Source organism: Pavona decussata, unplaced genomic scaffold (assembly GCF_977016875.1).
Source record: "Pavona decussata unplaced genomic scaffold, jaPavDecu1.1 SCAFFOLD_71, whole genome shotgun sequence".
NCBI lineage: Eukaryota > Metazoa > Cnidaria > Anthozoa > Scleractinia > Agariciidae > Pavona > Pavona decussata.
This window is the reverse complement of record NW_028145490.1, coordinates 1139237-1161868: the sequence shown is the minus strand read 5'-3', so window position 1 is coordinate 1161868 and position 22632 is coordinate 1139237. Positions and strand designations below refer to the sequence as shown.

At 39.1% G+C, this 22632-nt stretch overlaps 2 protein-coding genes across 9 annotated transcripts; both read right to left on the bottom strand.

Moving 5' to 3' along the window:
- Window positions 1-1876: 1876 nt before the first annotated feature.
- LOC146477224 (high affinity cationic amino acid transporter 1-like) lies at window positions 1877-5942 on the bottom strand. Its single transcript, XM_085113501.1, has 2 exons — window positions 3911-5942; window positions 1877-2884 (listed from the first exon to the last, which is right to left on the bottom strand). Exons 1-2 carry the CDS (start codon window positions 5700-5702, stop codon window positions 2664-2666), a joined length of 2013 nt encoding a protein of 670 aa, XP_084969627.1. The 5' UTR covers window positions 5703-5942; the 3' UTR covers window positions 1877-2663.
- A 9801-nt stretch (window positions 5943-15743) lies between these two features.
- LOC146477223 (synaptotagmin-14-like) lies at window positions 15744-20169 on the bottom strand. 8 transcript variants are annotated; one of them, XM_085113676.1, is made up of 4 exons: window positions 19739-20169; window positions 19478-19652; window positions 19055-19248; window positions 15744-18213 (listed from the first exon to the last, which is right to left on the bottom strand). In XM_085113676.1, the coding sequence occupies exons 3-4, from the start codon at window positions 19147-19149 to the stop codon at window positions 16869-16871; spliced, it is 1440 nt and encodes a 479-aa protein (XP_084969802.1). In that variant the 5' UTR covers window positions 19150-19248; window positions 19478-19652; window positions 19739-20169; the 3' UTR covers window positions 15744-16868. The 8 variants fall into 8 exon arrangements, with proteins under 8 accessions (XP_084969802.1, XP_084969800.1, XP_084969801.1 ...); XM_085113674.1 differs by having other exon boundaries at window positions 19478-20169; XM_085113675.1 differs by having other exon boundaries at window positions 19055-19245; window positions 19478-20169.
- Between the last annotated feature and the right edge of the window lie 2463 nt (window positions 20170-22632).

Sequence of the window (22632 nt, the reverse complement as noted above, 5' to 3'; positions counted from 1 at the left end):
ACGCTGAGTTTGTACATGTAAGCACTGTCGATGGATTTACTAAAAAGCGTGGGCAGTTTGAAAAATGACCTATCAAACAACGTTTCTAATTGCATTTCTTGCCTTACAAGGAGATTCCAAACCAGAAAGCGAGCGAACCTAAGAAACAAACCGCGGTTACTTTCGAGACTGAAAACAATTTTTCTCAGCGTAGGCTCAAATTTTCAACCAATTCTTGTTGGGTAGTTTATCGATTGTCATTATGATGTCTGACAACTAAAAAACGTGCTACTTTCGCTAAACGCTTCCTGTGCCAATAGTAACTGTCTAAAATGTTCCTTTTGTGTGTAATCTATTGGCGCAATTTAGCGATAATGCTTGAGACATATTGACGACAAATAATCTTCTGCACTGTTCTTTATTGTTGAGAATGGCTGGATTTACGATCAGCCTTGATGGCGCCAATAATCAGGCAAGGGAGTCATTAGTACAATGCCTTGAGTAAATTTGTTAATTGCAGCAAATTGGCACGGCATTCTTTAGAAAATTAACCGTTTCCCTCCCACGCACTAGTTAGCTTTTGAGACTATTAAATTAAGAGACATAACTATAATATACATGGAGATGAAATACATCTGTACTCAGCGTCACATGAAAACTACTGATAAGTACTTTTCGCGTGGTGCTGTTGATTGTGCTGTACAAGACTTACAAGGTGGCTCTAGTGTTGAGTCAGTGGATGAAATCCTAAAGTGTGACTAATCAAATGAAAGCTACTGAGTAATGCTTTCCTGTGGTCTGTTTGTTGTGCTGTACAAGAGGGTTCTAAGTTTTGAGTCTGTGGAAAAATTCTAAAGTGTGACCATCCAAGTGAAAGCTACTGAGCAGTATCTTTCCTGTGATGCTGTTTGTTATGCTGCGCAAGGTTGTTTTCAGGTTTGAGTCTGTGGATGAAATCCTAAAGTATGACCGTTTTTAAATATTAAAATAAAAGCTACTGAGCAGCACTTTCCTGTGATGCTGCTTATTACGCTGCGCAAGGTGATTCTAAGTATTGACTCTGTGGATGAAATCCTAAAGTGTGATCATTCAAATGAAAGCTACTGAGCAGTACTTTCCTGTGGTGCTGTTTATTACGCTGTACAAGGTGGCTCTATACGTTTAGTTGAGCCTTGGATAGAATCATTAAGCGTGACCGTTAAAACGAAAGGTGCTGAAAATTACTGCCCTTAAAAATAAATTTCTGTGGTACTTGTTTATGGGTGGTTCTATAACGGCTAACGCACTAGACTGCAAAACTGTTCGTATTGTTTATTTTGTCCGTCGTCTTCAAACACAAGTCTGGAGTGACAGAGGAAATGACAAGCAAGACGCGCGAGTGTCAACTCGTGCGTGAGCTCACACTTTTTCCGGCGCCTAAGTAATTTCTGGGCGTGGTTTCTTGGATCCTCTTTCTCCGATGGCGCAAACATCAGTAGCAGGTGCTCCGATGAAAACAGCACCCAAAACCGAAAGCTGCTATCGACGTTTGTATGCCCATAGGGGTGTTAGCCACTAACCAGCTGGAATTCTCGAGTGTTCGTTTCTACGGCTCACACCCTGTCCCAATAGGCGTTTTCGATATATTAAAATTCGGCTTCACAATGTTTGGCGTCCTCTAGCCCTTGTATTCAAGCTGAATTTTAATATTCCGAAAGAAGCCAATTCGGCAGTTCAGTGCAAAGGTTACAAGATAATCCGTCTTTAACGTAACTTTCGTTAGTCTTGGTACAACGTTCCACGGGGAGAGTGGTGGGGAAGTTTATGGACCGTACCTTTAGTCTTCAAACCTCCTTTTAAGCGATAACATAAGTTATAGCCGCTGAATTATTACATTTGATTTTTTTATTTGATTTACTCCATACAACGTACAATAGACACAATCACAATTTACATACAAATAGTACAGTTCACCAAATGGATAACAAGAAGGGCAGAGGGTCTTGGCCTTGAAAGCAACATCCAGGGGCTACTATACCGTAGTATAAACCATTTTCCTGTCTGCGTTCTCATCACCGTAGCCTTTCGTTGTGTTAGATATATTTTTAACAAACTGTTGATGTTGAATGGAATTGTAACATAGCTGTCTTCGCAGTGCTTTCACCTACACAACGGGTCATAAATGTCCAAAGAAGTTCTCTCAAGGCACGTTGTTTGGGAACCATTCTAGAATGAGAATACTTGGAATAGCGTTTGGCGGTTTTTTTTTAACCACTTTCCCCCAAAGCCATTTATTTCCGTCTTTCTTTTTTATTGTTTCATTACTTAAGCATATACTTTGTAAATTTAACAAAATATCGAAGTGTGAATGAAATGATCTGAGCTACTCTATGAAATTCCAGTCATTCTATTGTTTACAACAGAATGAACAAGGTTTCATTCTTATTTCAAATGGTTGTTTTTCACTTATTGGTTTATATTTCAATCCTTGTGATTATTCCTATTCTGTTCATTGTCATTCTAGAGTAGACCACAAATCCCTCCCTTAGTCATGCTGCATCGACTTTTCCTTCCCGTGTAATGATCAGCAACGATATCCGATAAAAGCTATTAAACAATACTTCCCTGCCCAGTGTGTTTTTAAAATTTTGCAAATTTTATATATATTTTTTTTTGCCCCCTTTGGCGGAGAGAGACATTTCAGTTTATAGACTATCCCATTTAAATGGACTTGGTGGAAAATCTTCTTCTTCTTCTTCTTCTTCTTCCCTATGAGCTGGAATGGTATTCATTTCATACTCAATGTCAACATAATCTGGATCATCCGCCAGAAGAACTTGTCTGTCAAATATCCTTTGCTCCAAGCGAGACATTTGGAGTCTTTCTCTGCTGTTCCAGATGCTGTATCCAAAGTATAATAACATACCTAAAAGAAAGAGAGAATGGTTGAGCATTGAAATTGCAAGTTCGGAGAGGTAGTGTTAACCCTTTCACCCAGGCGCTTTCCCTTCAGTCGGCAGTGTCACTTTTCTGTGTTGGTTATTTATGTCACAGTTGGCGAGATTAGGAATAAAATGATAAGTTCTTGAACCAATATTTATGACAAGTTATGTTATAGAGGATAGGAAAATAGGTAAGTGAAAGCCTCTGGTCAAAATCAGGTAAAAAAGCAGGTAAGCCTGGCCCATGTTCAGGATTTCCTGGTAAACCTGGCTCAAATTTCCCTCATTACTGAAATGCCCAACTTCAACCACTTATCATTCACTGTCCTTGACCAGAAAGTAACTTAACCACATTTTTTCTTTTTGCGCCATAAGCAGACGTCCTCAAAATATGTTGCTAAGAGTGTGAAGGGTGGATGAAAAGGCCAGGAAAAGTGAGACGCCTCTAAACGAAGCAAACATTTTTAACACGATATTTACATTCCTACGGTTAAATTTTTCCTGTTTTAACTTGAAGTGGAAGCTAATTTATGCGAACGAATATCGACACCAACGATCCCAAAATCCAGGGGCCAGGTGTGTCAGTCGTGACAATTTCGTCTATTTCCATTTCAAAAAAAATTCATCTGACTTCTACATGAGCTTCAACAGTAGCGTTTAGCAAGTTAACCATAGTCAACAATTATTCCACAAGCGCTCATTGGATAAGATGATAGATAGCCAATGAGGAGTTGGCTATAATCATCTCATATCCAACAACCACTAAATAATGCTGGTTGTAACTGATTTCATTTTGCAAGGACGACCAGAAGACAAACTCATTGGTCGCTCTTTTTCGGGAAGTATATATTAGCTCACATACCATGGCCGCTAAGCCAACCAAAACTCTGGAATTGCAATATAAAATGACCCAGTTTTTAATAAATATTATTATTATTATTATTATTATTATTATTATTTGATATCGAAGATCTGTCGGCTATTCAATAAATTGAATATGAAGAACAAACCTAAACCCATCCAGACCCCAAAGCGAATCCATGTCAATCTTGACAACTTCAGCATAAGAAACACATTGAAGAAAATGGTGAGAATAGGCAAAGCTGGAACAAATGGTGCTTTGAATGATATCTCGTTTGTGTTCTGCGGCTGAAGACAAATTACCACAATAGCAAATACGCTGAGGACTCCAAAAATTGCCAGGAACACAAGAATGACATGACTGTGTCTCTGTATGGCTTCTAGACCGTAAACTGTGGCACTGCAGAATCCAACGAAGGACACGAAGAGCAGCGCGACAGCCCAGTTCACTATTCGGACGCTTTCTGCCGTGGGACCCCTCTTGAGTTTATTTTGTAGATTCTGGCTCGGAGTCCTTTTGTATGATTTGGCGAAATCCTTCTGCGATGAATGGAAATCGTGTTCTCGACTGCTTTTCGTAAGATGTGAAGAGTGTAGTTTTTTATTTGTGGTAATTTCATATTCATGCTCGTCTGGTGATTGATCATACATTGAAAGTTGTCCGTATATCTCGGGTTCCTTTAGATACCACTTGTCAATAAACGGATCTTCCGGAATATTTGGTTGATATCGCAAGATCAAAACACAAAGTGACACTAGTGTGTACGCCAACAATGTTCCTATGGACATCATCTCAACTAGCTCATTTAAATCAAACAACAAAGCAATAACTGCTGTTAGAATGCCAGGGAACACCGTGGCCACAACAGGGACCTCGGTCCTTGGGTTCACACTAGCCAGGAACTTAAATAGCAAGCCGTCTGAGGCCATGGCATAAATGATCCTAGGTAAAGGAAACTGGGAGCCTAAGAGGCTCGACGATAGACCACAAACAGCGCCCATGCCAATAATGTACTTAGCCATTGGAAAGCCTCTCTGGACGAACGCATTAGGTATGGGTGAAAGCTTGTCCAACTGATGGAAAGGAACAATTAGTGTTACTATCGTAGACACTCCAAAATAGCAAACAAAAATAACAACCAGGGATGCCACAATTGCGATTGGAATAGATTTGGGTGCGTTTTTAGTTTCTTCTCCTGTTGTAGCGATGATGTCAAAACCAACATAAGCGTAAAAGCAGGTCGCTGCTCCACTCAGGACTCCAGATGCCCCGTACGGGAAAAAGCCTTTTCCTTCTGTCCAGTTCCTTGTGTCAACAAAGAACATCCCCGCTACTACAATGAAAATTACGACTAAGAAGTTTAGAACGTTAAAAATCGTACTGAACGTTGAAGATTGCTTGACACCAATAGCTAGAACAATAGTAACAATGATTGTGACGATGAAGGATAGTATGTCTGGGTATGTACCCAGACCTGGAGTGTTTATCTCCCCAATGTAGGTCAGGGTTAAATTCCGGATCACGTTTCCAATGACATAATCAAAGCAGGCGCTTAACGCTCTAGCATCTGCTGCAGTACCTATCATGTATTCTAGAATCAAGTTCCATCCGATAATAAAAGCCCATATTTCCCCGACTGTGACATAACTGTAAGCGTATGCTGATCCAGTTGTCTTGGGAACACGTGCGCCAAACTCAGCGTAACACAGACCTGAGAGAATGGATGTTAATGCCGCTAAAGCGAACGAGATGATTACTGCTGGTCCCGCGATACTCGCTGCAACTTGTCCGGACACAACGTAAATTCCCGCGCCCAGAGTAGCGCCAATCCCGAGCGATGTTAAGTCCCATGTTGTAAGACACTTAGACAATTCAGTGTTAGTTTTCTCTTCCTGGCAAACTCTTTTCCTCCTCGTTAAACATCCCACCAAACTGGCCATTTAAGATGTGTATCGCGCCACGGTCGAATTAATCCGTTGGATATTTGTCGATCTTGAAGTCCTTGTTTGTGTTGGGAACTTTTTGCTTCTCGACGAGAAGATTCCTCCGTATTGGACTTCGACACTTATCCGATTCGACAAATATCCGGTATTTCAATTCAGGCCGATTATTATTTCGAGTTAAATGAGCTTAAAAACTTAGTAACATAACGGAATGGCCTCATGGATGCTAAAACATAAGCTTCCTTTTTTCAGTAAGCGTGTCTTACACATGCGCAGTTAGGCGAAACACCTGTTGCTTGTTAAACAAAAACGCGAATTAGATCAAATAGGAAATTAATATTTGATAAACTATCGCGTTCCGGTCCTTATTAGTTAATATTTTTGAGCGATTTCATTTGCTTTTTCAGCTTGTACCTCTGGCCAACAAATACTTGGTGAAAAAAATGTTAAAAACATACTTCAAAGTAATATTTGCAAAATCGATATTTCTTTGTTTTTTCTGGTACCATGGCAGTTTGCGGGTCTCGAGCTGTCACAAGTCATATATTAAGACATTCTCATTGTTTACGGCTGTTAAGCATAAAAAGTTGTCACAAGAGGCAAACACAAGGAATGAAATTCAATAAATAACAACAACAAATATGGCAGATTAATTTTTCTTCGAGTTAACTTTAAGCAATTATCGAATTTCACATTGTCGTTTACTAAACAAACCAGTTGGCACTTGTTCAAAGGCAGGAATATTTATAACAAGTGAAATATTTACCTCTTGATACCGGTCTTTCACACTTTTCCCTACCACTTGCTACAAGAAACACATATGTGTCAAATATATTCTAGACAGAATGCTTCATTTTCTGACGGTCCGCATTTCGAAATTGTTCAGAACGCAACCGGTTCAGCTGTCCATTTCATTTCTTGTCAACACAGGATAATAAAGTTGATCCTAAAAACCGAAAGTTTTTTCTGTGTTTGCTAACTATTTAAAAATGAGAGCAGAATTGTAAGAGCCTTTTCATTGATTTGTTGCTTTGCTATTACAAGCTTTTTTATGAGAACGTTAAGCTTGAGAAAGGTCAAAATTTTATTAAGATGTTAAACATGCAAGGTGCTGAGATTAAGCAAGAACGCCTTTATTGTCGACTTATTTTGTAAGGTGACATCTTTGTGTAAGTAAATGTATACGTTTGAATAATTATATGAAATATCATAGGGCAGTTCCATTTGTCAGAACTGGGGCCCGTTTCTTTATAGTCCCGTAGCTTACCGGCCCTGATAAGTATATGTTTAAATGTGTTTTTCGCCGATTACGCTGTGATTACAGATTTTGAAATTTAGTGTTCAAAGCTAACAAAAATTGACTTCTGTTGAGTAACATTTTTCACCAAAGACACTTATCGGGCCAATGGGGTGCCCGTTTCTCGAAAGTCCCGGTAACTTCCGGGCCCGTTATCGGGAAACTTTACCGGGCCCGATAATGCGTTTCTCGAAGCACCCGTAAACTTTCCCGGTAATTTCCGGGCCCGGTAAAATAGAAGCCATTGCCAGGCTCTTGCGCGCTTCACGCTCGTTCGCAAGAGAAGGAGAACGACTTAGGACTACACCAATCCATTCGATTCATTTGAGAAAAGCACGGTTATGGATGAGACAGGATTGTCTGCATGCTTTTTGAAGGACAATACAATACGTTCTAAGTTTAACTTCTTCGTTTTATCAAAGGGGAGCAACCAAGAGAGATCACTATTTTGCATCATGCATGGTATCGGCAATTACTTTCAGGAAACTCCCTGATGCGAGATAGAACCCGAAAAGGATTATGAATGTTATCAACATAAATTCTTATTGTGAGCATCAAACTAATAGTCAGGATCAGTATGTAATTCCTTCAAAGTTGTAGAAGAGATGAAGCTAAGCAAGCTATGGCGATCGCCGGGGAACAGTGTCTGCGTGATGTCCTATTTCAACGCCTATTTCAACAGTTCGTACTGATACAAATTTACTTTTAGCAGCCTCAGTATAGAGAATATTGGGAATAAGGAAGGACCTTATACAAGTTTTAAAATTGAATAGCTATAGTTCAACTGGCGTGATTTGATCGTCTTCTCCGGCAGACATCAAGCACTACTATTTTTACCGATCCGAAATCGGCTTTTGTATACTACCACAAGGCTCGATCAATTTAAATGCGACTGAAACTATTTTGCGAAAAGTGGAACGATTTTTAAGTTCTTTATTCTCGTTTATCTATCGTGTGTAAGCTTCTTATTCTTTATCCCTCTAGCTAATGCAACAAACACTGCATTTGTGTATTTCGAGGACGGCGCACAATTCGACTCTCATCGCGATCGCTCTGTTCATAAGTATATCAATGGTTATGTTTACATTTATCTCAGTGCAGCATGTCAGATTTCTAACTTCCTCTTTCTTATGAAAATTCTGCACATTACAAGAAAGCAAACAATATCGCTTACGGTAGGATTAGTTTTGCATGACAGGAACCCATTTTATGCTAAAAAGGAAGCCATTTCGAAGTAATAATGTGCGGCGAGTGAGCCGTGTTTACATGACAAAATATTTATTTTTTCTTCCGCCGTTGGTTGATAATTTATAACAATAAAATAGTAATAATTTCAAATTTATATAGCGCCCATATGCAAACACCCTAAGCGCTTTTCAAACATTTAAAACAACACTTACAGCAACAACAACAAGTACTACGCCTGTATTCACGTTTGCTTCCGGAGCCAGCGGGCAGCCTCTCGCTTTATTTCTCCGCAATTCGTCTCCAAGTTCATTCACGAGCCACTCGATTCTCGCTCGCAAAAGCCTGAATCTTTCTATGACTTCACAGTCAGCCATGTCGGCCAGAATTAGTCGTCTTTGACAAGACCGAGGTCTCCTAACTAAACAAAAAAGTCCGCCTCCGGCCGCCATTTTGTTTAGTGTCGCAACATTTGCGATTTCCCGGTAAGTTTACGGGAGGTCATGACCTCCCGTAAATTACCGGGCAAGTTACCGGGAAATTTACCGGGATCGTAAATAACGGGAGTTTCAAGAAACACCCGTAAACTTATCGGGGACTTAACGGGCCACTTACCGGGCCCGATAAGTTACCGGGACTTTCGAGAAACGGGCCCCTGGAAAGTTGTTGTTGTTTACATTCAAGATCGAGGCTTCAATAGTTTTGCAGATAATATGATAAAACTATCATTTAACAAAACAAAATGGTTTGGTTTGTTAGCTAGGACCCGCGCTTTTATTCTTTAGATTTTGATTTGAATATTTCATTTCGGGTCCGAAAAGTTACCGGGACTTTCGAGAAACAGGCTGGCCCGGTAGACAGACTGGTTGGTGCATAAATGGAGTGTACCAATTTGAAGGACTGATTCTTAGAATTCTTCGAAATGGCACATTCTGGGAGCAGTACGTGCCATTTTGAAGTTGAATGATGGTGTAAACTGTCATTCAAATTAGTACATTCCGTGAGTGAAATGATTGAACTGGCCGACCAGTCCTGACAAATGGAAAGCTCCCATATATTCCCTACTCCAGAAATCCAGAAGAACTGACTCGAGTGAGATTATGAGATCGTTTGGGTAAGCGGAAGGACGCCATGATGGCGCACATTACATTTTTCGGTGTGTTCACGGCCGATAGTGGAGCTCTTGTTAAAACTGTTTCAGCTAAAGCAAGTTTTCCTTGACAACAGAATACCGCTGAGATTTATAACAGTACCGTGCTCGCCCAAATGATCCCACAATCCCTCACGCGTATAAGGAGCCCATTGACCCCTAGCCTCTGTCTCTCGTAGTCAACCGTTTAGCGAGTAGATTTATTTTTAGAACGAGGTTCAGGGGCCCTAGGGAATGCCCACAGTTCAGATACCCAATCAAAGACGAGCAATCTGACAAGATTGGGAAAGGGTTGACTCAAGGTATTATAGGAAAAGAAAGCCTGAAAAAAAAAAAAAAAATCAGCCTTGAACGGGATTCGAACCCATGCCCTCTGTGATGCTGGTGCAGTACGTTGAGTTCGTAATATCCTGGATATTCATGGAGGATAAATAAACTGCGACTGAGAAAACCCGCTCAAGAATAATTTCTTTACATACCTGAAACACACTGTAAACACACAGTAATATCTGTTCTTTCAAACCTTTTTACTTCTGATTTACTAGAGCCCTTGTTAGGACTGTACAGCGGATTTCTTTGATTCCGATGTTTAACAAGTCATCGATCCCCCACACATTATTTAGTTATTCCCTGAAAAATTAGAGTCGAAATTTGTCGGCTAAACTCAACAACGTAGGAAATATAATTTGTAATTAACCTTTGTCATAGCTGGGAGACCTGCACCGTTTGCAACGCCTTACATAGTTGGAGGAGAGAACAATAAGAACGAACAACACAACAATGTTCCCAGCCCTGAAAAAATAATGGAGCTGCAGGTTATTATGATCCAGTAAAAATAGAGCTTTTGAAAGTTGCAAGTTTACTTTTTATAGCACCCGGTAGCTTCAATGCTTCTCGCTCTTTTCAACCTCGGGAAAAACGTGATTTGGTTTCGCATTTCATTGCTTGAAAATTACCAAACAACCATAAAGTTTTTTTTTCTGCCGGATGTTGAGCCAAGCAAGCCTAAATTCAAAACGAGCTATTCCAGGTAAACAGAAAATCTTGTTTCGTCCTTGAAATTAGAGCAGTGCTTGTCTATCAATTCTACTTAATATATATTCAGAATGCAGACAAAACAGTCTCGTTTGATTTAAAGACACGCCACAGTCAATTTAGTGCTATGAAAATTCTTTCTTGTTCATAGCGTTATCAGACGCACAGTCGGGTTTTGATAACAAATTATCTACTTGGGTGTATTTTATGAATACATTTGTCTTTAAAGGGAACTTCATAAATTGATGTATAACCGTTTTACTTGCACCTGCTTGATAATTTCGCTGTAGGAACAAAATTAATACTTCACGATAACTCTGATATTGTTTCTCAGGCTCAAGAAAAATCCATAATGTTTCCCATTCCCTGAAGAAATTGAAAACAAATTATAAAAAAATAAATAAATAAATAATAAATAAAAATAGTGCTCTCGGTGCCGGTTGGCAATTCTTTAAAAGTAGACTCTTAAAATGAAAACAATTGCGTGACACAGAATGAAAGTAAACAAGATATTCAGCTTGAGAGCGGTAAAGCTTCATAAAGTGGGCTTTCATTAATCTTCTCTGCAAATGGGTTGAGTTTTTTTTCCTTTCAAAACGTCGACCGCCTGCAATCTGGAAAGCTAGAATATTCGTTAATAACAGCTTGGAGTTCTGTTGACACGAATAAGGTCGAACGAGACTCAAGCCGGGCAATGTTGGACTTCAACAGACAATCACAATTCTATTCAACAAGTATACTCCTTGGCTATCATTTTTAAGAAAAAGCGAAAAGTTCTATGAAACTTAGAATGATTATTTATATACGAAGCAGGTGGAGAAAAGCTAGGAAACGAAAGAGACATTTCCTTTCTTCCTCTCACTTATAAATATAGACACAAATTAACAGGAATACGAAATATTAAAACATTCTTTAAAAATTACACACTGAAAACCAATACGTCTTTGCGCAACACATTCATTTCTCACTTAAAAGGGATTATGTGAATATGTTGTCATAAACATGAAACGTGGTGGTTCCTTTTCCGCAGTTCAATTAAGTGTGCTGTCGCTGCTATCCAGACTTTAAAAGCTAACTCACTTCGCGCGAACCCAAAGCGTCACGAGATCCGCATTTGCCGTGTCCTTTGTACGAATACCTTGAAAATCGTTGGTTTTAGCTGGGCTTCCCCTCTTTTTAGAACATTTTCCCCTACACTGTTGGGCCTGCTGTGAAAGATGAAAGTAAAAAAAGCCGATGCTCAGTTTATATGTAAATAGTTCAGACTTCAGTGGCAACGAATGTAAGTCAAACCGCCGAAAAAAAGGGGCAAGCACCCGCTCAAATCATCTCAATAACCCACAAAACAACAAGAAGTACAGTTTACTTTGAGCTGGTCCAACAGAGTGCAGACTCAATATCTAACTGCAGCTGAATTGATATGGACACCAAAAAAGGACTCGCAAAACTTTATGTATTATCCGGGTGTCTGCGAGTTGAGAGGGTTCTCACAATAAACGTCACGGACACTTGTTTTAGCAATGCAAAGAAAAAATAATGTCTTAAATGTAGCATGAGTTCAAACTGACCGAAAAACTCATTTAAAATCGCGCACTATTTAAAATTAATCTTCTCTCCGTGCTTCAGACGCAACTTGCATTGTAATCATTCAAAATACATGTAGTCCGTGACTTTGCCCTCAACTGACATTTTCAATTTATTTCAGCCAGACGGACTGAATATTGACAATTAATACGGTGCGCAGATAACCAGTGTCCGTAGAGCGAGGTTAACGTTGTATGACAGCGTGTCGCGTGAGTCACAGAAAAGTGTCGGGTTAATAAATGTTTGACTGTATTTTACGCATTTATAAATCACCCAACAAGGCTTTTTAAGTAAAATACTTCTTAAAATGTCGTTTTCTGCTTTTCTACTCTCTGCCGAAGATCTTTTCCGGGACTTAAAGGGGGAGTATCATGGGGTTTTTTGTATTTTTTGTTAAAAATGATGAAATAAGACCTTCAGTCAGCTGCCTAATAATTCTAGAATGACGAGAGGAAATTAAAGAAATCAACTCAATTCTTGAAAGGAACAACTCGTGATCTGTTCTAGCGTATTTTGGAAACAAAAATACGAGAACTTGAAAAAACATTAGCCTAACATTTTTCAAGTTTCAATCCATACCGACCTACTCAAATTGAGAGTTTTATTGCACTGGGGTGATAACTTATAACAAACTTGACAATTATTTCGTTGTTTCTGCTGACAGACAAACATTTTTGGGTTTTGAGATGAGAGCAAATTTGCGTGATACTTCCCTTTAAAAGGGGGGCAATTGTGTATGCTAATGTGGTCTGATCTGTTTCGATTCTTTACCTGAATATATTTAAATTGCAAAAAATTTAGGGAACGGAACCCCATCCGCCAAATTTACCAGCTGCTGTTGGTTTTCAGAAAATCTAGCTGTTCTTAGTTCACTCTCTTAGCGACATTTTTCATCCATTTTGAGGCCGGAGGCGATTGAAGCCTTCCGGTCAAGTATTTATCGAAATGAACCGCATGGTGCCTCCAAAATTATGTCTCGGTTTAGCTTCATGTGTTCATGCTACAGCACTTGGTTCAATTTATCGAGGCTTCACCGAAAACAAGAAGCAATTACTGCTTTTCCTGATTAATTTCGATCCAATGAAAATGGGGGGAGCTGGTTGTGTTGTTTTAATTTCCTTAAGGCACATGCAGAAACATCACGTTTTATCAGTGCAAGATTGTCTGATTGACAATTGTTATGTCTTAGTGTCTAAGCTTTTTGAGAATACCATCTGTCAATCCTAACTTAATTTAACTTAGCAGGATAATATGCACGCGAACAATTATTGCGCTGAAAAATAACTGCAAAACCACCTTTTTTCTCTTGAAATTTACGAAGGGGGAAGCGGGAACTCGCGTGGGGCGAGGCGTGGATTCTCGCGCTCGAGCCTTGTGGTGCATCACGGCCATTTCCTTTCGAAGAGCTCGCGCTCTTAGTACGATCGAACCAATGCAAAAAATACACTCTTTTGCAGTCTACTGACAAAACGATATTGTTTGGAGTAGAAACAGTGTAGTGTTTTCATGGGAAGGAAAGAAACTTTACCACTGTAGCAGTTTAGCAGTCAAATTTTTAAGGAGAAACTGATCAACAGTGAGCTTTGAGTAAAAATTGTCGCACAGTAAAGACTAGCACTCAACAAACGAAAAACTCCTTGGGGAAATTTTATGGAAAGCCTTAAAGGTTTTTGTTAGTAAAATCTGACCGTCACTGTAGTAAAAAAGTAGTTTCTAATTTACTTAAGTGAACTGCCTTAAATATTTTGATTCATCAAACAATAACAGATTCAAAGTCATATTTATATACCTAAGAATGTTATGTCTAACATCGAAGATTAACTGATCTGTTCAAGATTTTCCCGCAATCTCTAGCATGAAAACGGGAAAAAAAAATGGGTGCTTGGCAACTGAATTGGTACATCAATTAAAAACATAGAAATATAACAAGCAATTTGGGAACAGTAATAAACACAACACAACGAAGGAAACGAGTGAAAATGTGCTTCAGCTGAGATTCAGCGAGGATTTTAACCTGTGTCAGATGCCTTAACCACTCGGTCATTGAACCAAAGGCGCTGGCAACATGGCTGGTTATAGGCCTTGTATTGGTAACCCCCGAGGAGACATTTTAATACATTTTCTACAATCAGGATCACCTCACTACTCGCCCGGTCGATCGATAATGCAAGGCCAAATCCCCCAAAGGAAATTAAAATTAAAAATATAAAAAGTGAGTTAATTCCAAATACAATGCAGAAAACGCTCAAACTTTTTAATCATCACACCTGTATTCGGTATCAGACAGCCCAGTATACAGTAGCTCTATGTGCTCTCTCGTTTGAGAACTTCTATGAAAACCATTGAGCAGCAATGAGAGGTTTCGTTGTAAATGATCTTGTATGATTATTATATTTTAGTATCTACCACACAAGTGAAAAGTGCTTTATGCGGGCGCTGATTAGCTAGCTCGGAGGTGATTAGCCAAGTACTGTTCACCTCCGAGCAGCGGAAGAGAAACAAACGGTTTTCCGTTTCGCCACGTTAAATGAAGAGGAAATATTTCGATAAACGAGGCGGCTGTTACAAAAAATACAAAAATGACAACAAAGTTTGGTTTGATGGCATTAAATGGTACGTTATTTGATCTTTCCTACTTCATATTCTAAGGCAAAAAATCAACGAACACAGAACATAAAGATGATTAAATTAAAGTCTCCCAAATTAAACAATGCATTCTGAAGTTAAAATATTAACTAGATATCACCACTACGCCGTATTCCATTTAAATGTAAATATAGATTTGTGGCTATGCTAAACACTATAGAGTGTGTCTTGGAGTCTTAGGATCAATGCTTTTGTATTTATTCTTTTTTTTTCTTCCTTTCCTTGATCCAGCCTTGAATAGCTTGATAGCTACCTGCAGGTTCTCAAGTCTTTGTCAGGCAATTTTATTATTTATTCAATAAAGTTGTTGTTGTTGTACAATATACTTGGGCAACTTTTCTGCTAGCACTTCCGTAGGCAATCTACACTACTTTAACGTCGAAAACATTTGGGCGTGCACATTTCATGCTCAAACAGTTGGAACATTGATAAAAAGCAACATCCCAAGGTTAAAATTTTCAAACGACTTTCCAGGCAGAGCAAGGGAAGACCCTGTCTTGAGGTGTGGCATTAAGATCTCACTTACAACAACTCACAATAAATGCCATCAATTGCCCTACATCTTTCGTGCTATCACTTCAACTGTAAGAGTTTTGACTCGGAGAAGCTAAATAACACTACAGTAGCTTTGATTATGCGCTGCTTGTGTTTGTAGTATTGTTGGACAAAGTGTGTTTATAATTTTCCACCTACCTTTTTTTGCCAAATTTGATTCATTGGAGTTCATCAGTTCAGAACACAATGGTCCAAAATTGTTCGCTAGAACGTGTCCAAAATGTGCCGAATAAGTCTCCGACAATGTAAAGTCCGAGGTTTTTTGTACCAAAGTATTCAACGTTATAGTAATGTTTTCTAATGCTGTGTTTTACCAATCGGAAAATAATTCGCAGCCGTGACGCACCCAACAGAATTTGGCGGGAAAACACAGTGGTAACCATTCGAGAGATACCATCGCATAAATACCGCTTTCTTGAGCCTCTGATTGGGTTTGCTAACCTTGTAGGCATGAAGTAAAATAATATAATTACAAAAGACTTCTCGTTATGAATTTCATCGCAAAATGGGCAGATTTGGTAAAGAGTAGATGTCTACACTACAGGTGAATGATGACCAAAACCCCTGCAAAAATTAATCGCAAACGGAAGACTAAAGTTTGGTTTATTTGTTGAGTGTGGCGCGATAAATTTTCCCATAAGCTAACAAAAGTATAAAATAATTTCATTTCTCGTACATCTGAATTGTAAATTATTCCTGAACTTTCAACTTGTTTGTATTTCTTTACAAAAATGAATATTTAAAAGCCTAGAATGACCTAAAATGGCTTGCTGTATAAATCGGTCAAATTAATCAATTCTCGTTTAGTGTTTAGTCCGAGAATGTAATATTCTATCAAGATAACATTTCTAAATTCGGCTTTGTTTCCATTTACTCGTATCACTGTAAAAGAAATGATATTGTGTAACCATATATTTTTTAACACAAGTTGAAAAACTGACATGCATATTTTAAGACCCCATCAAATTTACCTATTGTTTAACAAGTCAAACATTTTGTTTTTAAAATTTAAATAGCGTTCCGTTTTAGCCTTTTATCACAATTCTTCGAGATCTCCATCTTACTCCTTCCAAAAGAAACATTTCAAGTTGATCGTTTCAAAATGTTTTTGATGTCATAAATACTTTGTAGATATCTTTTTCTCCTTCTAACGAGTATACGAATGTGCTTATTCAATTTCTTGAAGTAAATCATACAGTTTAAGTTTTTCACATATAACAGTGAAATCTAGGTGTGGTTTACTATTCTGGGTTCGATAAACGAAAATCGTGTGATCGTTTCACTGAAAAATTTCTAAAAAACGAAGAAATGTTTCTACAAATTAGATCATTATCTATGTGTAAAAACAGAAGTCAATTAACTCGTGTCTAGTTTAATTTATCAGTTGTAAAACATACACAATCAGTAACTCGCCAAGTTATTAACACATTGGACATCCTACATTCCCATTTAGGGTTAAAAAATAATTATCAAATTTTTTCTTGTGCCTAATACTCAGCCATAGTTAACTACTAATACTGCTTCTGGAAGCGGGCACTCCATTTTAAAACGAATCACTGATACACACTTTGGAAAATACGAACAAAGTTTTAAACACTAGAAGCGAAACTTGCTGGCATTAATCTCAGTTTACATTACAGTGTAATGTTTTTGGAAATCTATTTCTTGTAAAACGGTTCGATAAAACGTTTTGGTTTTGTTCTACGATTGTTTACACTTGGTTTATTTTGTGCCAAGCCACAGTTGCCTTCTCTTTCCGCCGAGTCATTTCATACCAGTGTCGCAGCTCTTCCTCACTGCTGTAGTTCTGTCCCAAAGACACTCTTCCAACCCTTTGTTTTCTCAATGCAAGAGTTCTCGAAGAAATACTTGTAACAGTTAGTAGAACGGTAACAGCGTTTAGCTCGTGTTCAGGAACATGAAATAAAAACATCTCGTTGTACTCGGGGTCTATCATATGCCGTCTTGGTGTGGTCTTACTTTTGCTAATAAGCTCTCCGTTGTCTCTTATAACTCTCACAGCAACGTATGTTTCACGTGCTTTCGAATCCGTCAACATTCCCAAATTTCTCGTCTTGATCACCTCAAGAAGGAGCTTTCCCGTCAGAGGGCGATACTCCAAAGAAAGTAAGATCTCTGGTCGGTCCTCTTCGGAAATCGCCAGTTCGCCCTCGTACATTATCGCTCCCGAGGCTGCCTCGGGAACATACGATCCTGGCGGTTGCAAATCAACTGATGCAGGTATCATTTCCGAGTCTAAATCCACTGACCTCAGCCGAAGATTCCCTTCGCCCAACAAGTGCTTAGATCCCATAGCTCCTTGCTCGTACAAGCGAAATCTCAATGACATATCTTTGATTTTGTCCTTAGGAAAAAGGTACATTGCCATGGGTTCGTTGAAGTCCCGGGGTCTCGTTCGAAAGCTCTGCCGTTTTCCTGGCAACAGCATGACACTCACTTCTAACAAAGAAGTGTCTCTTTGATGATAAGGTGGAAATTCTATTTTTGTAACAGTTACCGATAGTTTAGCTGTATGCATTGTGAAGTCCAGTACAATATGAAGTCTACCAACTCCACGAACGCTTGAATCCATTGTCCAGTCCGACACAGTACTCGAGCTGGAAACTCTCTTCGAAGACGTACCACCAAACGCTCGCGGCGTTTCGCTCCGACTTCGCGTCGGAAAGCCCCCGAATTCTCTTCGCGCCGCGCTCCCACGGACGGTCTCGTCGTCGGAAACAATGCTGCTAGTTTCTACGTTGTGCTTGCGAGCAACGCTGGGCACCGATCGCCCATTAGTTAACGCGCTTAGTCCATAACTTGGGGCTGCGCCAGCGAGGGTGTATCTCCTCTTGAATTGTATTCCTGTGTTAGGGACTTGCAAAGCCAAGGCGCCTGTGTTTGTATCTTGTTTGGATTTACCGGGAAGGGGTAGAGAGCTGTTTCTTTGCAGGAAGCCGGTTGTGTTTTCATCATCTTCGTCGTCTATAAATTCCACATCTCTTTCATCATATTCACCTTCCTCGTCGCCAGGCCTGGTGTCACTGCTTACAGGCCTAAAATGCAGACAACAGCGAAACAATGACAACTGAGAAGATATAAAAAATTTAACGGAGCCTATATTCATGTTCGAAGCCTCAATTAGGCGACATTAACAAAACAGACCCCACGACGATAAATCCACATAAATACATATGTTGCTATATCTTTGTCTCGGCTAAACTTTTAATGCTTCTGTGCTATTTATTCGCAAGCACCATTTCGCTCCCCTCATTGGCTCTCGGCTCATTTAAGATGCTTTCATGTACCTTCAAAATTAAAACATTTGTTCGCTCAATTATGTATGTTTTCCCTTCCTTGTATTCGCTCATGTTATGATGTTTCGGATAAGCCATTGCACGCGCGCGTGAATTACGAATGAGGTTTTACTTTCTAGTAAATCACGTTTACTGTTTCTCCTTTTTTTCAATTGAGAATGCTCCATTCAAGCGTATTAACTTCTTCCCATTGTCGAACTCTATCATATAGTGGCTTTCTATTCACCGAAAGCCAAAATACTCTAAGCAGTGAATTTGACTTTACAATTACGACAACAGGTGCAGGGTCTGTGCTTTGAAGCCAGTTCGAGATCGCGCGCGATCAAACCAAAACAAGCAAGACACTAGAATTTTATTCGCATCGTAATTATTTAATTTAGATTTTCTGGCCATCTTATTCTTGATTTTCGGCGTGGATCCATTTTGTCTCTAGGTGAAACCGAAATGAATAGAGTGTTTGCTGCGGAATTTCTAACCCCACCCCACTAACTTTTTCAGTCGATATAAAGAACGCAATTGAATACAAAAATAAGCTGACAATAAAGATATAATTTCATGCCCTAGATTTAGGATTTCCTACCTATTTTCCTGTGTTGATTTGTCGGTGTTTTGAGTTTCACCCTCTGGGTTAATAATGCTTCGAAAGAAGCCGCCGATTTTGGCAGTAAAATCCATTGATGAAGCGTCGAAAGCTTTGACAGTCGTGCGTCTTTGCAACGCTAGTAGTCCATCTGTTCTAGCGAAATCGAAAATGAAGAGTCTTTTCTGAAACTGCTGAAAATATAAGAAAGAAGATCAATTAGCAAGCGGGCTTTTCACTTTTCGCGAGCATAAACAAGATTCGATTGGTCGGTTGAAAACTCGAAAGAAATTAACAAAATTGCAATTCGCCGAGAACGGAAAAAACTGCTTCTTCTAACACGACGTACAAATAAAATAAGTTTTTCCATAACGAAACTAAGAACTTTTTCCGCTTTAAACACAAACTTTTGACTATACTCACGGCTTGAGACAGTAAAGCTTAAATTCTTTTAGCTTTAGACTGTGTTATTCCTCTCTTCCTCTGCCTTTCATTATTGGTTTTTTACCAACACGAGACGCCGATATTACTCCACACCTCCTGGAATTGTTACAATGCCCACACAGGCGAAATTTTCATACTTTTTCGCAGATGATCTCTGTTGAACGTAATTGAATTATTTAAATGCAAAATGTGAATGGAGTCAAAATTATGCAGCTCTGACCTGAAATGACCAAATAATACCTTGAACGCGTCGCCGGTTCGGCTCGAAAACACAATTTGGTAAATTCTCAGCTCGCTCTGTTTGAAACCAAGAAATCAGAGGTCTTATCGAAGGCAACAAATTACGGCAACCCAAAATACTAGCCAACAAGCTTCGAGAAAATCAATTAATTATATACTGTTTTTGAGGCACCTGCTTTTCAATTTGTATATTTACATAAAATATTTTAGCCATAAACTCTTCACGTCGTATGGCTCTGACACACGATTTAAATTCGATGTTTTTTGATCTCGCGCCCAAAGCGGGTCAAAATCATTAATCAAAACACGCATCACAGCCAAATTGGAACAGTAGCAATTTTCAGCGTCGGCCGTGTCATAAAATGGCTTCTTTTCACCCAACATCCAGTGTCCGGCGCAAACGGCCTCGCTTATTCTGTTGTGGGCGAGTTTTGAGTATTTCGTAATCACAGTTAGCAAATAAAAGCTTGAAAAGTCACAACTTGAAATGAGAATTGCTTTTTCTAATTTTTGGCGTTGTGGTTTTACAAATCTCCCCCCAAAAATTTTTGTTGATATCATTCAGTCATGATTATTCCTTTGCGATAGGTTTTTGTAAACTGCGAAAAACAAAACCAATTGTTTCATGTTTTAACTTGTAAGGCATTAGCCGAGTAGGTGTAGCCGCATTCATTTCGAATGCAGCACCGTGAAATAACGCCATCTGGCGCTGGAGTAAATAATTCCAAAATTAATTAACCCACCGGGGATGTTCACAAACCAAACTAACAAAGAACATGCAAATCTCAGTGCTTCCTGCTAAGAAACACTCGTCAAATTTCCACGCGAGCCCTTATTTTTTACACAGCGGTTTCTACTGTACGAAGTCGAGTGCGTCATTTAAGAGGGTCTCAATTTTGAATTCTATTCTATTCTCTTTGTCGGCATTTCTCGACTATTTGCACATCCTTTTCAGAATGGTAGTGAAAATAGTGATTCAAGAGTGTAAGCTTGCGCCCAATGGTGCTTATTCACTTTTATGTACAAGTATGATTTAAAATACAACAAGAACAACAACAACAACAACAACAACAAGAAACCAGGGCTTTGGTGAAACTAACTGAGACCAGTAACGGTCCTGAGTTCTTCAACGCAGTCCATTTAACAGGTAGCAAAGGTTAATTCAGTGATAGAAAGAACAGTGACAACATATTCGAAAAAATTTCACACGTTTCTAGCCTAGCGGCTTCATCAGTGGCCGAGGTATTCCCGAAGGTTCGAATTAATCGCCGGCATCTGATATATGCAAGCCAGACTCCAAGTAGAACAATTCTTGCAGTAAAACCATCAATACAGCAAAAATGTGCAATGTACGGTACCTACCCCAACGGGTTGAAGGTACAGAAGATCTACAAGTAGCATTCTCCAGTTGAAGTAGAAAAGATAAGAATCGGACAAAGATGAAAGGTAACGCGTTGAAGATACAGCGAACAGGTGTCAATCACATGACTAAACGAAAAAGGCGCGAGAACCTTGCGACGTGTAACGAATTCAAAGGAATTGCTTCAATGCACACGAAGGAGCAGGTTGTTTAGAAAAAAATCCACTAATTATTATTGCCAGGTCCTGAAATATGGTATATGGTCAGTGCTTTTGTGGAATTATTATAATCACTGTCTAAAACGGATCGAAGGTTGAGGGTCTTTCCAATGCAGCTGTAGTACGTAAGAGTTGAATTTAGCGGGTTTTTAGTCTATTCACACCGCGGAGACATGTGCGACAATTTGATTTTAGCTTCATTTCTCTGTCTATTGGCTGACAGACAACGAATTAAACGTTTCTCTTCGTTTTACAACTATTTTTACTCACTCAGAATTCTTTGTTTTGCAGTTACACTACTAATTCCAGTTTTGTATGAGCAATTGACAAGAATTAACAATAAGAAAGAAATAAAACAGAGCGATGTTGTTGATTAAACTGAATTTTCTATGCAAACATTCCGGCACTTTTAAGCAAGACGAAAAATCGGCCTAAAATTCGACATAAGACAGTTACGCTGTCAACCCTTCAATTATACTTCACCGATAAATTTTCTTAGAGTCTCATTGGTTTAAATTTATCACGTGAGGTAATAGAGTGTACCGCGAGGAGGTACTATCCGGCAATCGAGAGTCCATCCGACCAAAACTACCTGGATGGATAGAACTGGTGCGCAGAAAACCTCGCATACAATTTCTAATTAATCAATGAATAGTTTGCTCTTATTGTATCGTATAACCGGTATTCTATTCTTCCATTTATTTAACTGGTTGATGACGAGCTGAAATGTCAGTTTCAGTGATTTTCGTTCGAAAAAAAAAATGCATTGGTGAACGATAAAACAATAGGCCATTTCCGAGTTGCTGTGAACCTCATTATGAAAGCGAGGCTAAGTGCAAAAGCTTTTCATTTGAAAATTAGTTTTGTTTGCTTATGAATGAAAACTAATTTTCATAATAAAAACTCTGCACTTAGCCTCGCTTTCATAATGAGGTTCACTATTAGCGTCAGTGTCTCCCTGAAGAAGGGGAGGAACGCGGGATCTTTTGAAAACCCAATCATGGGCATGACGAAAACCATTCTCGTATAAGACGCATGCGCAATAGGGAGGAACTCAAATTTTGAAAACTGATTGGCCACTTGATTAGTTCAAGGCATGCGCAATGTAAATGTTGTAGGCTTGTGTTAAGAAAACATTCTCCTTGAATGGTAGGCTCAAATTCCAAATTTAATCCCAATAAATACACGGGAAAATGGTAAACAACAAAGTGTGAAAAGAAAACTGCAAACTCTTGCAAAAAATAAAAACCTTGTACGCGTCAACAAGTCGTGCGAGCTATAAAAATTTGAAAGATCGCGCGCGTGTCACGTGATCA